Below are 14,540 nucleotides of genomic sequence, written 5' to 3' on the forward strand. Positions count from 1 at the left end.
GCGGACTAACATACTCCGCAGCCAAATGGCTAGCAAGATAGGGCACCCCCTCGTTCGCCGTTTTTAAATCTTGCAAGTCAGCAGAAGAAAGGAAACTGGAAGCAATGGCAATTACCTTCGACGACAATGACGTATGCGACGTAGAGCACCATGATGGACTAGTCATATCTTTGACTGTCAGTAATTGCCTGTTGAAGCGAGTATTGGTCGATGGGGGCTGCTCAGCTAATATCATATTCAAAAGCGCCCTAGAAGGTATGGGATTGTGTGATAAAGATATTACTAAAAAATCTACTGTTTTAGTTGGTTTCAGCGGAGAAGCCCAACACACTGTCGGAGAGATCACGTTGCCAACGTTAGCCATAGGCGTCAACCTTCCGACCAGATTCAACGTCGTGGATTGCCCGTCAGCATATAACATCATCCTCGGCACCCCATGGATACACAAGATGAAGGCCGTCCCGTCGACTTATCATCAAACGTCCAATAAATAAAGGGCGAGCAGAAATCTGTAAGAGAATGTTATAGCTCATCGCTTAAACCCCCAAAGGCAGCCATCTAGCAATTAAAGGATGGATCAGCGCCCGACGCGCCCAGTGAGCAGGTTGTGGATGAAGAGATGCTCGATCCGTCCATTCCCGATCATGTCGTTCGAATCGGAGCAACGCTATTGCAAGAAATACAAGGTCAGTTAATTGATTTTTTAAAGGCTAATCAAGATTGTTTTGCTTGGTCCCATGAGGATATGACAGGAATCAGTCCCGACGTCATAACACATAAAACACAACATCGATCCCGATTACAAGCCACTAAAGCAAAAAAGTTGCAAATTCGCGCCTGAGTGGAACCAAATCATCAATGACGAAGTCCAAAAGCTAATCGACACTGGAAAAATCCGTGAAGTAAAATCCCCAGACTGGCTAGCCAATGTCGTGGTCGTAAGCAAGAAGAACGGGAAGTGGAGAGTCTGCATAGACTTCACAGACTTGAACAACGCGTGTCCCAAGGATCCGTTCCCTCTCCCTCATATTGACGCAATGGTCGACGCGACGGCAGGCCACGAGCTCTTGACGTTCATGGACGCATATTCTAAGTACAATCAAATATTGATGCATCCGGACGATCAGGAAAAGACAGCGTTCGTCACTAACAAAGGTATATAAAATATAAAATTTACTCGAAGTAACCCAAGAAGGAACAAATGAAGTCAAGAGGTCTAAAATTGATTTACTAATGAGTCAATATAAATTATTCTCCATGAAGGCTAAGGAAAGTATATAAGAGATTTTTACTCGTTTTACTAACATTATTAATGAGTTAGCTTCTCTTGGTAAATTTAATTCATCAGAGGAACAAGTTCGAAGCGTTCTTAGGAGTCTTCCTAAGGATAGATGGATGGTGAAGGGAGAAGCCAAGGGGCGGTGAAGGAGGCGAGGGAGAGGAGAGGGGCATGGGTGAAAGGGGGGGGGGAGGTCAGGTGGGGCTACAAGAATGTGGTAGGGGATGCTCGTAGGGGTGGGGGTTGCAGAGTTGGGATGGGTAAGGGTGGCTGGTGGGGATGGAGTCAGTTGGTGTGATTAGGGGTCTGGTGGCGGTGGTTAGGGAGAGAGATTATAACTAAGATTTTTTGTTGGGATTAATTAAGGTTTATTAGGGCTTAACAAAGAAATTATTATGTTAGTCATTAAAGGCATTTGATGTATTATCATGAAACTCGGGGGTACCTGGTGAATTTGAAAAGTGTGATGGTAACTGGTGAATTTTTCAAAAACTTGGGGGTACTTGTTGAAAAAATCGTAGAAAATATGATTTTGGATATGAAAAAGATAAGAAAAGGAAGAAAAAAAAAGGGTTCGTTGATTGAGTCTCAAAAAGGAGCTCTTCGTAAGTTCATCATCAAAGAATCACAAGTTACTAATGATAACATTGAAAATGAAAATGTTGATGTTGACATTAAATCTCAGTAAATCTTGAAAATGATATTGATGTTGAACATGTTAACAATATGCCGTTTGTGAATAATGATGACAATGATGTGCCTAATGGTAATATTAGTGTTGATACTGTACCTAATGATAATCCTAAGTTTGGTAATGTACCTAATGATAATCCTAATGTTAATGATGTGCCAATTGATTATGATAAAGTGAATGGTGAAATGTTGATGATATGAATAATGACAGTGTTGATCCATCAGAGGCTAGTCATATGCCCGAATATATGATCCAAGAGTTTGGGATAGTCTCAATTATAAACATAATTGATTTATTAGTGCAAGAGGGACCTAAAAGAGATTATTCTATTGCGAAAGGTCTAAAGATAAATTCTCTATGAGATTTACCGCTAATTTATATACTAGAGTTTTATCAAATCGTGAGGTATGCGATATGGATTGGCTTGTTTATTAGAGCTTGATAGGGTTTTTTGTTTTTGCTGCAAATTTTTGGAAAAAGGAATTGGAAGAGGTCAATTATTAGATGAAGGCTTTTCTAATTGGGGTTGTATTGACATAAGACTAAAAGAACATGATACAAGCATGAATCATGTTAGAAATATGACCACTTAGTATGAGTTGCTTCTAAGATTTCAAAAGAATTAAACTATTGATAAGACAACTCGAAGATCAATTGAGAAAAAACGGACCATTGGAAGAAATTGTTGCTGAGAATTATTTCAGTAGTTAAATTTTTGGTTAAAAATAATTTAGCACTATGTAGTTCTGATTGGAAACTCTACCAAAAAAGTAATAGTAACTTTTAGGCCTAATTGAAATGTTGGCAGCGTTTGACCCAATTGTCCAAGAGCATGTCAAGCGTATTACTTTCAATAAGACTCGGTATCATTATCGTGGTCATACCATCCAAAATGAGTTAATAGTTTTACTCGATTCGGCAATTAAAGCTAAAATTATCAAACAAATTAAACAAACGAAGTACTTTTCAGTGATACTTGATTGTACTATTGTTGTTATCCATCAAGAAAAAATTACTCTAATATTGAGATATGTGAATGTTTCTACAAACCCTGTTTGCATTGAGGAATATTTCTTAGGATTTTTGAATGTAAATGATACAACTGGACAAGGGATTTTGTGTTTTAGTAGATGAATTGAAAAATATTGATCTTGATGTAATGGATGTGAGAGGCCAATGTTATGATAATGGATGAAATATGAAAGGTAAACATCGATGAAGTCAAAAGAATTTGTTGGATTTGAATTCTAGAGTTTTTTATACATTGTGGTTGTCATAGCCTAAACTTAGCATTATGTGATATGACAAACTTATGTAGTAAAGCTAGAGATTTTTTGTGGAGTCATTCAATGCATATATACAATTTTTGCAGCTTTTACTAAGAATTACAAATTTTGAAAGATAATGTGAAAAAAGAACTCCTAAATCTTTATCATATACTCGTTGGCGGAGTCGGTTAGAAAGTGTTGAGACTATCATATTCCAAATGCAGACTTAGGAGAAACTTTACTTGATGAAGTAGGTGATTGTGATAATGATTCCAAAATAAAGAGTGAAGCCAAATCCTTAGCAAATATGAGCTTTATGATTTTGAATGATTAGTTGCAATAATAATTTGTTATGACATATTATGTGCAATTAAATCAGTAAGCAAGCTTTTACAATCAAAAGACATGCAAATTGATATGGTTATGGGGAAAATAAGGGGTTGCTTTGTTTTTTGAGAAGCATAGATAAACTGATTTTGAGGATATCTTAGATAGTGCTAAAATACTTGCAGTAGAAATGGATATTGATCCTATCTTTCTTTAAAGTTGTAAAATTCGAAGAAAAAAGAACATTTTGATGAAAATCCAAGCACATTATTAAATGCTCCATTATATACACAAGAGTCCTTGAGAGTTCATTACTTTCTTTACATTGTTGATCAAGCAATCAACTCATAAGAGGTTTGAGCTGACGAATATGAAGTTATGTTTGCTTTCTTATTCAATTCTCACAAGTTGAAGTTATTGGATGATTTGAGTTTAAAGTCGTCATGTATTAAACTTGAAAATGCACTAAAATCTTATGAGCAATTTGATATTGATGGGAATGAATTATTTTTTCAGTTGAAGTTGCTTAGAGAAATTTTTTCCGGCGGCTTAGAGAGACCTATTGACACTTTGAACTTAATGAAAGGTGTGGATTGTTTTCCTAATGCAAATGTTGATTACAGAATTTTGTTGACTATTCAAGTAATTGTTGCACCTGCAAATTAAAGTTTATCGTCATTCAACCATGTTACCAGAGATATTTAATGGGTTGGCGTTGATAGCAATTAAAAATAAAATTTTAGAGAAAGTGGAAGAGGAAGATTTAATTGATAATTTTGCTTCAAAGAATGCTACGAGAACCGCACTTTTTAGATAAAAGGTTGTTATAAAGTTTAATTTGTAATAATTTGCTATCATTGATTTGAATAAAAATTTAAATCTTTTTGGTGTTTAAAAAAGATACTTGTTCCGTTACTTTTTAAATGCTACGCTTTTGAAATTGTAGACGGCTAGACAATTTTTGCAAAAGATAGAGATAGAGAGAACGAAAAATGGGGCCACATGTGAGAGAAGAGACATAGAGATGATTTATTTCAAAAATAAAAAGTGACGTATCTAATTTAAAACACCCATTTTAAAAAGTGTGACATCTAAAAAGAAATGGACGAAGTATTTGTTATGTTGCAAATGAATATATATATATAAAAATAGCGCTTAAATTCTATTTTAGAACAGGCCCCGTAAATCTCCAAGACGGTCAGTCTGCTATCATTAAGGTTGTTACAATCCCAATGAGAATTTCAAAAACTTACCATACAACCCAAAGAAATGCAAATGATTAGAATCCTAACTAGACGTTTAATTTTGGATTTTGCTATTTAACGACCTAGATGCAGTATTTTATATTGTATATGTATACCTCAAATTCTTTTCATTTTCCATTTTTCTCTTTCACACTTTCCCTTCCCTTTTCCCTATCACCACCAGTGGAGTTGTCGACGCCGCCTCCTCCACCACCACCACCACCACAAGAATGAAAGGAGTCGTACAACCAAGACCGTTGTGGCCACCACCACAACCAGGGGCGGATTATAGAAGGGGCGGGTTGAGGCTTGCCCCTCATAACTATATAAGATAAATTAAGTAAATTATAGTTCATATCACAAACCAAACTGTGGCATAGTAGTAGTGAAGCAAGGTGAGAAAGGAAGTTTGAGCTCTAGAGGTTGCAAGTTCAAACCTTGCATCAACACATTTGGACTTTTTTGTTTTTCTTCATTTTAAATGCTTCTCTTTTTTCTTTTTTATTTTTTACTTCTTTCTTTCTTCTTCCCCTTTATCTTTGGCTTATATCAATTTGTCTAATTTAGAAAAATCTTTTCCATTGATTGTACTATTTTTTATTCTTCTTCTCTAAAAAACTTTCTTTTTTATTTAACTATAATAGTACTTCTTATTTCATAAAATATAAGTTTATCTCAATTTTTGTGACTTAAGAAATCAGTTTGGTAATTTATTTAGTTTTTTTTACCGGAGTGATTTATTTAGTCATTAATGAACTATACCTTCAATTTCTAAAAAAATTACTCAATTTCTTGAATATTTCATAATGGTCAAACAAATAAATGGAAACAATTTCTTAAAAATTGCACCTTTGAGATTTTTATTTATTATATTAGCTACAAACTCTTTGTAGCCATTAATAATAGTATATTTATACTCAAAAATTATTAAAAGAGATGGTCTAATTTAATATAAAAGTAGACCTAATTACCAAATGGATTAAACTAGTCACCAAGAAATTAAACTAGTCATTATTGAGATACTTCTCTTTTTAATATTGGGCTTATCATTGCTTAATTTAATTTAAAAGTAGATGGTCTCTTACAAGACAAACTCATTTATATTTTGGTGTGTATTAGTGTTTTTATTCATCATTTAAAATTTTTCACTAAAACTTCTATTTTATCAACTCGGCCCCTATTAAATAGTTAGTTAAGATCCACCACTGACCACAATCAAACAAAACCCAACAAATAATAGCAAAAAAAAAAACAAGAGAATCCTATTAAACCAACAAAATCAATGAAACAAATTACACATACCCATCAATTCAAATTGTCTCAAAATCAAAAAAAAAAATTAAAAATTCATGAAAGAAATCTGACATATGAAAAAGCACTAAAGGTTGAAAGAAATCATCTGGAAGAGGATGTACAAGGGTAGATTGGTAGAATTTAGAAATTTGCGGAAGCTAGCATCATTGACTATTTGGTGGTGTACTTGGAAAATGAGAAGTTGGTTCATCGACCCATCGTTGTAGAGGAAACCTTAGTTCCAGATACAAAGGCATGGAAGAATACCAAATTAAAATAGAAACAAGAAAGTGAAGATTAGAACACCACTTACGCGGGCACTACCACCATCACGACTACAAAGGCGCCACCACCAAAAGAACCAATGGAACCATCACGCCCGACACTGCCGCAAACGAGGAGATTGACTTTTTTTTCTAATTTTTTTTTTTGTGAAACATCCACCATCGACGCCCCACCACCGGTGGATGCGCCCTTGACAGGCGCCTCACCTTGTGGTGGAGCGTCTGCCAAGGATGTCTCCATCGGTGTAGGCCATCCATCGTCCTTATTTTGACTTTTTCTAAAAAAAATATGGAGAGGTGTCCATCATGGACTCCCCACCACTGGTGGAGGCGTTTCACCTTGTGGTGGAGTGTCTATCATGGACGTGTACACTGGTGGTGGGGGTCCATGGTGGACACCTCCTTTTTCGAATTTTTTTCAAAAAATCAACGAAAACTGAAGAGAGGAGAAGGGTGGGGTGTGATAATGTCGCCGGAAACGATGTTGTCAGAAAAGTTGTCGAAGTTCATTGGTGATGGGAGAGTGAGGTATGAGAAAGTAAGAGAGAGTGGGATAGTATAAATACGTAACAAGTATGAATACAGAGCGTTAGTACGAAATAACAGTGTGACATTTACCAACCCAGTAAGTTTTGTAGGACAACCACCGGTTGAATAGCCTACCCAACGTACAGCTCAAAAGGTACTAACACGGATCTTTCGATCAATCAATATAAGATTTATAGATGTTATTTAGTTGACATTGTTTAACATAAGAATACAGAATTCCTAAGAATTGGAATTTTTTGGTGATGTTTGATTGACAAATTCATGAGAAGAAAAAATTACTAGTAAATTCTACATTGCACAAAAGGAAAGGAATTACCTTATCGATGGAGACCTAGGTAACCAAATAACGTTTAGCAATTCTTAAAACATAATTAGATGAAAAAATAAATTTCCAAATAACTTACAATACCTATATTCAACCAAACAAACACCTAATCTTCATACAATTGGCCCCCATAAACAATGCTCTACAATAAGCGGTAGCACATTGCACAAAACCTAGAATCTGGATGTAATATGCTGTATTATCCAGATAAAAAAGAACATACTTTTCTCTCTTAATAGCCATCTTCCACACCAAGTGCTCAGTGCTCTTGCAAGAACATATATTATCAATCAATCTGCACCACCCCTCCACGGCTCCGCCTTTACCTTACCCCATACGGCCATACCCAACCATTATCATCAGAAGTGCCACTGTCCATCCACAATTCTAGCCTAAGAGCAAGAATATTGGTAGTCTGGAGCGGTCTGAAGGTTGGGTTTGGGTCTGAGGGATAAAATCACCCTAAGTTAATACCCGTTACTTATTTTTCAGAAGCACGATTGACGTTCTTGTCAGAATCAGACCTACTCATCAGCAAAGAAGAGCCAGAACTTAAATATTTCACTCGTTTCTTTCCTTTCCTGGACTTGTTGATGAGGTAAACATACCGGTGCCGCATACCAATCAAGGGATGATTTTCTAGCAAAACATCTTTCCTAAACGCTTCTTTAAGAACCACAGTCTGTGTCTTGATCTTATTCGAAACATAGAATATACCCGGATGACGAAACAATGCCTTCTTAAACCTCAACCCAAACCCCAAATACTCTCCTAATCTTAAGATATTCTTCATTTCAGTCTTTTTCGAGACCAAAAGACTGAGAATCTCATGGAGCACAGCCACTGTCCACTTCTCAGCTTGGTCACTTCGTGGCGCCAAATGAAATGCATCCTCATAAGGAGAAATGTAAGGCAAACATTGCCACTCTTCAACCCAATCCCTAGCCTTCTTCTCCAAATCAAACCCAGGTGCGAAACACATTGGGAATTCAACAATTCTACCCCTATGGCTATTACACCCCAAATCATCCCCAAACACTTTCTTCAAAATGGCAGGCACACCCAATTGTTTCCTCCAGCTAATCAACTCTAACCCAACTTCCATACCACCCAATTCCCCATTATTCCCACTACATTTTAAACTGCAAACCCTAAAATACTCAGGAAAATACGAAACAAAATCAAGCAAATAATCATCAGGCAAACCCAGATCAAATCTTAAATCATTAAGAATATTAATAGGTATCCTACAAGCTCGAGTAAGCATTAACAACTGAACCAACCTAAGAGCAGCGGATTCTTTGTGCAACACTGAATCATGGATTTCTTGCTCTTCGTTATGAAGTGCCAGAAATTCAGGGGTGAGTTTGACAAGAGGAGGAGAGAGAGTGAAAAGAGAAGGGTATTTATGGAAGAAGTAGAGTGAAGTGGTGTGTGAGGGGAGGTTTAAGCGAGGTTTATGGAGGGAAGCAAGAGAGATGGGGAGAGAGAAAGACGGAGAAGAAAGAAGGAGGTGTTTAAGAGAGAGACAAGGGAGGAGATTTTTCTCTCTAGAAACTACGAAATCGAGGTACGGGTCTCGAACCCATTTGATTTTGGCGTCGATGAATGCTCGGCGGAGTGAGATGTGAGGAACAAAGACGAGGAGGGAGGAATTCAGTCGATTGAGAGAGTAGAACAACATTGGGTTTCGCATTGCTTTTGGATGGGGATTTTTGGTAACCAGCTCTATGTTTTTTTAGGGCTTTGCTAAACGACGTCCTAGAATTTCCTACTAACGCCCTAAATACAGCATTTTTATAATGTATTTATATACTTTGCATTGTTTTTCTCTCTCCTCTACAAAAAATCAACTTCTCTGTCTTCATCTTCATCTTCATCTTCATCTTCATCTTCAGGCTCTCATCCATTGTTCCCAATCCTCTGTCATCATCTTTATCTTTAGGCTCTCATCCATTGTCCCCAATCCTCCTCACTGTGTCTCAATGTACCCAAAGTACCCGTTGTTCTCAATATCCAAGTTTTCTGAAAAGCAGTTACATTTGTTTATTGGTGGAGGATGGTGGTAGTGATTATTTTGAGTGACAAAGGACTAACTGCTTTTCTATCATCTTCTTCTACATCCAAGACCCTTTTACAAGATGGGTACATATCGTCAATCTCATCAAAAATAATAATTACAAACTAAGCAATCAATTTTCTTCAGAATTTAACTGAAAATTACATAACAAATTACCTGAATTTCCAACAAAAATTGTTTTTCTCTCTGTGTTTTTTGAATTTTTTTTTTAAAAAATAAAGGAGGCGCCGGCGTCCTTAGCAGGCGCCTCACCACATGGTGAGGCGCCTGCCAAGTATGCCTCCACCGGTGGTGGGGCGTCCTTGGTAGACGCCTCTCTTATTTTTTTAAAAAAAAATCAGAAAATAAGGGAGGCGCCCACCAAGGACGCCCCACCACCGGTGGAGGCGTCCTTGGCAGGCGCCTCACCATGTGGTAGAGCGCCTGCCAAGGACGCCTCCACCGGTGGTGGGGCGTCCTTGGTGCGCGCCTCCCTTATTTTTTTTAAAAAAAAATTTAGAAAAATTTCAGGCGCCTCCAAAGAGAAGCAGCTTGTTTTGAAATTTATGCCATGGGATCTGGTAAACAGTGGATCTTCTATCGCTAAATGTCGTGGAGCATAAAAGAGTAGAATTAAATATGTGGTTGAGTAATGAGTACTCCTGGCTTGAGAAAGTTTCAAAAGTCCTCACAATCTAACAGGAATCCCAAGTGCTTCTTGTGGAATGTTGATTTGGTCTAGATGTGCAGTTTTATGAATGTAGAACTTTATCGGGCTTGGCATGACCATGTTTTGCGAACCTTTGCTAGCTGGTAGTAGTGGTCTTTTTTGTCTTTTGGCATAGATATCAAATTCCCTATTCATGTAAAGCTTGAAAGCTAACTATATGGTAAGTGAAGGCATGTTTCAACGAACTGGAACATTTGTCATTGGCTGGAGCTAGGTACGGTGGCGGTGGTGGTGCCGTGGAATGAAAGAAGATGGTGGTGGTGGTGGTGGTGTGTCGGGATACGGTGGTGTTGGTGGTGTGTCGGGGTACAGTGGTGTTGGTGGTTTGGTGGAGAAGAAGATGGTGGTGGTGGTGGTGGTGTAGCGGGAAGTGGACTTTTGAAATTGGAGGAGGGTTTAGGGAAGTATACAAATACAGTATAAAAATACTATATTTAGGGCGTTAGTAGGAATTTCTAGGGCGTCGTTTAGCAAATGAGTTTTTTTACTAATGACTACACCAACTGTTATAAATCAATTGTTACACTTTACTAAGGATGCTAAGGAAATACCTCAACATAATGTTGGGATAAGAGCAACTCCAATGGTAAGCTACAACACTTTGTAGCTTGACTTGCCACGTCATCTTTTTAAGCAACATTGTTTTCTAGCTACATAGTCTCCTAATGGTAAGCTGCACCACTTTTTAGCTTGTCATTTTTCTAAAACATAGAAATAAATAAAAGTTTCCACATGGCATATTATAATTGGATGTGTTCACTCTTATTTTTTTCGAGCTACTTAGCTTGTTAGAGCTACACTTGCTTGCAAGCAGGTTTATTTTTCTTCTCTCCAGTGGTTAAGCTACATCTACATATTTAACAAAAATTGCAAGCATGCCCTTATATGAAACCATCGGAGATGCTCTAAGGATCGATCCCCTGACCTCAAGGGCCAAAGGGGAGCGCTCTACCAGCTTGAGCTAACTCCTATCCTTTAAAAAAAAATCTATAAAAGCATGAAAGAATGAGGTCTATCCCAAGATTGTTACAACTTTTAAACTCAGTTGCTAAACGCACAGGTAAAATTAAACAAATTTCGAACTTAATTTTCCAAAAATTCACGTTCTAAATGTTGAGAGCAAGAGAGGGAGAATGGAGATGGTAGGTTAGAGGAAACAAGAATAAATGCTCCGTTTGGTAAGGCGTAAAATATTTTCCCTAGTAAAACTGTTTTTCTCTATTTTCAATTTTACATTATTTGATTTGCAAAATAGTGTAAAATCATTTTCTTTTGCGGTAAAATTGCTCTACCCATTACGGAAAATCATTTTTCCTTCAAAATGAAAGAAAATTGTTTTCCTTCATTTTCCTTATCTCTCTTGTACACTCCACTCATCACCTCCTTATATCATTTTCAATGGGAAGGTTTTGGTTGCTCTAGCAAAAATTAAAGCTAACTTTACTTGGTTTTACTATTGGGACTAGGGGTGTGAACAAGCCAGGGTGGCTCGCAAACTATTCGAGTTCGGCTCGGTCAAAGTTCAGTCAAAGCTTAGCTCGAGAGAGCTCGGCTCGAGTTCAACCTCGGCTCGAGACTCTAACAAGCCGAGCCTGAGCCACCTCAAGTTCAGCTCGAAAACTCGCGAACAGGCTCGATAGTTTTTTAATTGCTAAAAATATTTCAATATTAGATAAAAAAAATTAATTAATGACTATGGTTAAAAACAACATGTTAATAATTATAATATTTTCAAATTTGAAAAATAGGTTTGTTACTAACAAAAAGTAATTGATATGTAGTATTTGAGTGCCTGGAACACTTTTGATACCTCTGTTTCATATATGTTTGTTAAGTTTAACCTTTACTCTAACGTCCTTGGTTCTCGGTGAATTTCTTGATTTTGCTTAATGGCTTTTGGATCTTTCTCCATGAAGATGTTTTTGAAGGTTGAATCCATCATTTTTGCTGCTTTATTTTTCTTCCCCGAAAAAAACACCTTTCTACATTCATCAAAAATAATTTCAGTTTGTTTTTTCTTTTATGTCTAAACTCTGTATGTAAGCGAGTTTAGTCTTCCATGACCTTTAAATTTATTGGAACCGGACCACTCATAAAAATAGAGTTGAAAATTTGAACATCATATATCACATAACTTGACAAGCTATTATAGGCTGATTGATCATTCTCCACACATAAAGGAACTAGGTACTTGAAGCAAAGCTAATTGAGCCACTCTTCCAATTGATCAATTAATTGATCACCGCTTGCATGATCAACATGATCAGGAACTAACTGAGAAAAGTTGAGCCACCAGAGACACTTCAGCTCCACAAATGGAAGAGAGAGAAAGAAGAGCAGCAACCCCAAACTTAGACTCTCCCCTCATCTTCACTCTTCTTTAATTTCACTCAGCAAGAGCAACACAAATAAAATAAAATTTTCAGTCTTTTAGCTCCAAAGTCACCAATAAATCTTCAAAAATAAAATAAACTGGGGAGATCTCAAAGAGAAAGAAGAGCATGAAGTTGGTATTTGGTAATATGACGGGTTGACGGCAAATGGAAATGAGCAGAGGGTTGGGGAAGAAACAAAGGAAGAGTTATAACTAAGGTGTCCCACATTGGTGGCATAACATGAGGGTATGCGTTTAAAGCTCTATAAAAGAAATCTTGACTTCTTAAATCTCTACAGTTGGCTTACTATTTGCTTAGCCTTGCAAATTAGCAAGTTTGGACATTGGGCCTTTAAACCAATAAATGTTTGGGCCTCAATCAAACTTTGGATTTGCTTAGGTTGAGTTAATATTCGAGCTTTTCGAGCCTGTCGAACTCGAGCCGAGCTGTAATTTTGTGACTCGAGCTCGAGCCTAATATTTTAAGCTCGAGCTCGAGTCGAGCCCAATCAAATTTGTTCTTGAGCCGAGCCGAGCCTAGTCAAGTTCGGTCTCGGTTCGGCTTGTTAACACCCATAATTGGGACAATTGGTCCTTGGAGCTTGTTAGTCTAGACTTCTACGCCAGATGCACCTCGAATGGCTTGCATTGGAGAAGTAGAAACTCACTGCGTGGCGAAAAAGTTGGGCGAGTTTTTTTTAAGCTAGTGAAACGCTAAGCAGGAGAGAAAAAGGGAGGAAGAAATATGCAATGGAACACATCACTTGAAGCTAAGCGTGAGTGAGTAGTTGGCCCAAAGCTGCCTTTGTTGTCAGTGGTCCTGACGCGCGTCAGAGGCCCACTGAACATAAGTGGGGGGTTGCCATGTATGTTATTTGTGCAAATTTATGGTCTTCTTGTGCTGATTTTATTAACGGTTACATTTCAACGTTATAAAAATTTGTAACGTTAATAAAATATCAGCTAATAATTAAAAAAATTACAATTTCGGCTATAAAATACACAAATTCTCATATATGATCGGCCACACCCATAATTTCGCGTGTAGCGGCCCATATATGAGGCCCAAGCGGGAAAAAGAAGGTATAATCCCAAACGCGAGTAACTCCTAGCTCCCCAGCCTAACCCCAATGTGGTGAAGAACGCGAAAGTCTGAAGATGAAGAACGCAACAATAACGATGCCCAACATGGGAAAGCTGAAGAACGATGAAGAAGATGTCGAGCCGGAGATTGTAGATGAGTGAAGGAGTTGCCGAGATTCGTTAATGGTGGTCGATGACAAGGAGTGAGAAAGAGAGTGAGAACGGCTAAAGGGAAGGGAAGGGAGTAGTACGGTGTTGAGGAGACGGGCGGAGGGAGGGGAGTAAAGGGCGATGTGGGAGCGCTGATGAGTGGGGTTACTAGTAAACCCCATTCGTTTGAATAAAATGGGGCTGGAGTGGTGGTGGTGGTGTTTGGTTTGGTTGGACTCATTGTTGTGGTGTTAGTTAATAAAATGGTGTGGTGTATGTTAACCTTATAAAATAACTCTAAAATCTAGACCAAGCAAAGGATTGTTCAATCTAATTGATGAATTTTCAATTTTTTTTGCAATTTTAACAATATTATATGAGTAACCCCTTTTATTGTTGGAGTAACCTCGTTTAATACTATGAGTAACCTCATTTAGTATTATGAGTAACCTTGTTTAATCTTATGAGTAACCTCGTTTAATCATAATAGTAACCACATTTATTTATACAAGTAATCTCATTTAATCATACGAGTAACCCCAATTTTTCACACAAGTAACTCCCTATTTATTAATACGAGTAACCTCATTCGCTTATAAGGAGTAATCATATTTATTAATACTAGTATCCCCATTTAATCATGTGAGTAACCTCATCTTCTCCACATATGGAACCACATTTTATTCGTATCAGTATTCCCAATTGTTCATACAAGTAACCCCCACTTATTAATACGAGTAACCTCATTCATTCGTAAGGAGTAATATCCCATTTATTCATACTAGTAACCCCAGTTAATCATATTAGTAACCTCATGTTGTTCACATAAATAACCCCATTTTATTCGTATCAGTAACCCCAATTGTTCATACAAGTAACCT

The 14,540-nt window shown here is 37.4% G+C and overlaps 1 protein-coding gene across 1 annotated transcript; it reads right to left on the reverse strand.

Moving 5' to 3' along the window:
* Nucleotides 1–7,202: 7,202 nt before the first annotated feature.
* Nucleotides 7,203–8,974, reverse strand: LOC104896926 (protein WHAT'S THIS FACTOR 9, mitochondrial). The gene has a single exon (XM_010683714.4). The coding sequence runs from the start codon at nucleotides 8,957–8,959 to the stop codon at nucleotides 7,745–7,747; it is 1,215 nt and encodes a 404-aa protein (XP_010682016.3). The 5' UTR covers nucleotides 8,960–8,974; the 3' UTR covers nucleotides 7,203–7,744.
* Nucleotides 8,975–14,540: the final 5,566 nt, after the last annotated feature.

The sequence above is a fragment of the Beta vulgaris genome, chromosome 6 (genome assembly GCF_026745355.1).
Source record: "Beta vulgaris subsp. vulgaris cultivar EL10 chromosome 6, EL10.2, whole genome shotgun sequence".
In the NCBI taxonomy this organism is placed as follows: domain Eukaryota; kingdom Viridiplantae; phylum Streptophyta; class Magnoliopsida; order Caryophyllales; family Amaranthaceae; genus Beta; species Beta vulgaris.

What these genes read in the sequence shown, in the direction of transcription:
- LOC104896926 (XM_010683714.4), bottom strand. Translation starts at nt 8,959, where the DNA reads ATGCGAAACCCAATGTTGTTCTACTCTCTCAATCGACTGAATTCCTCC.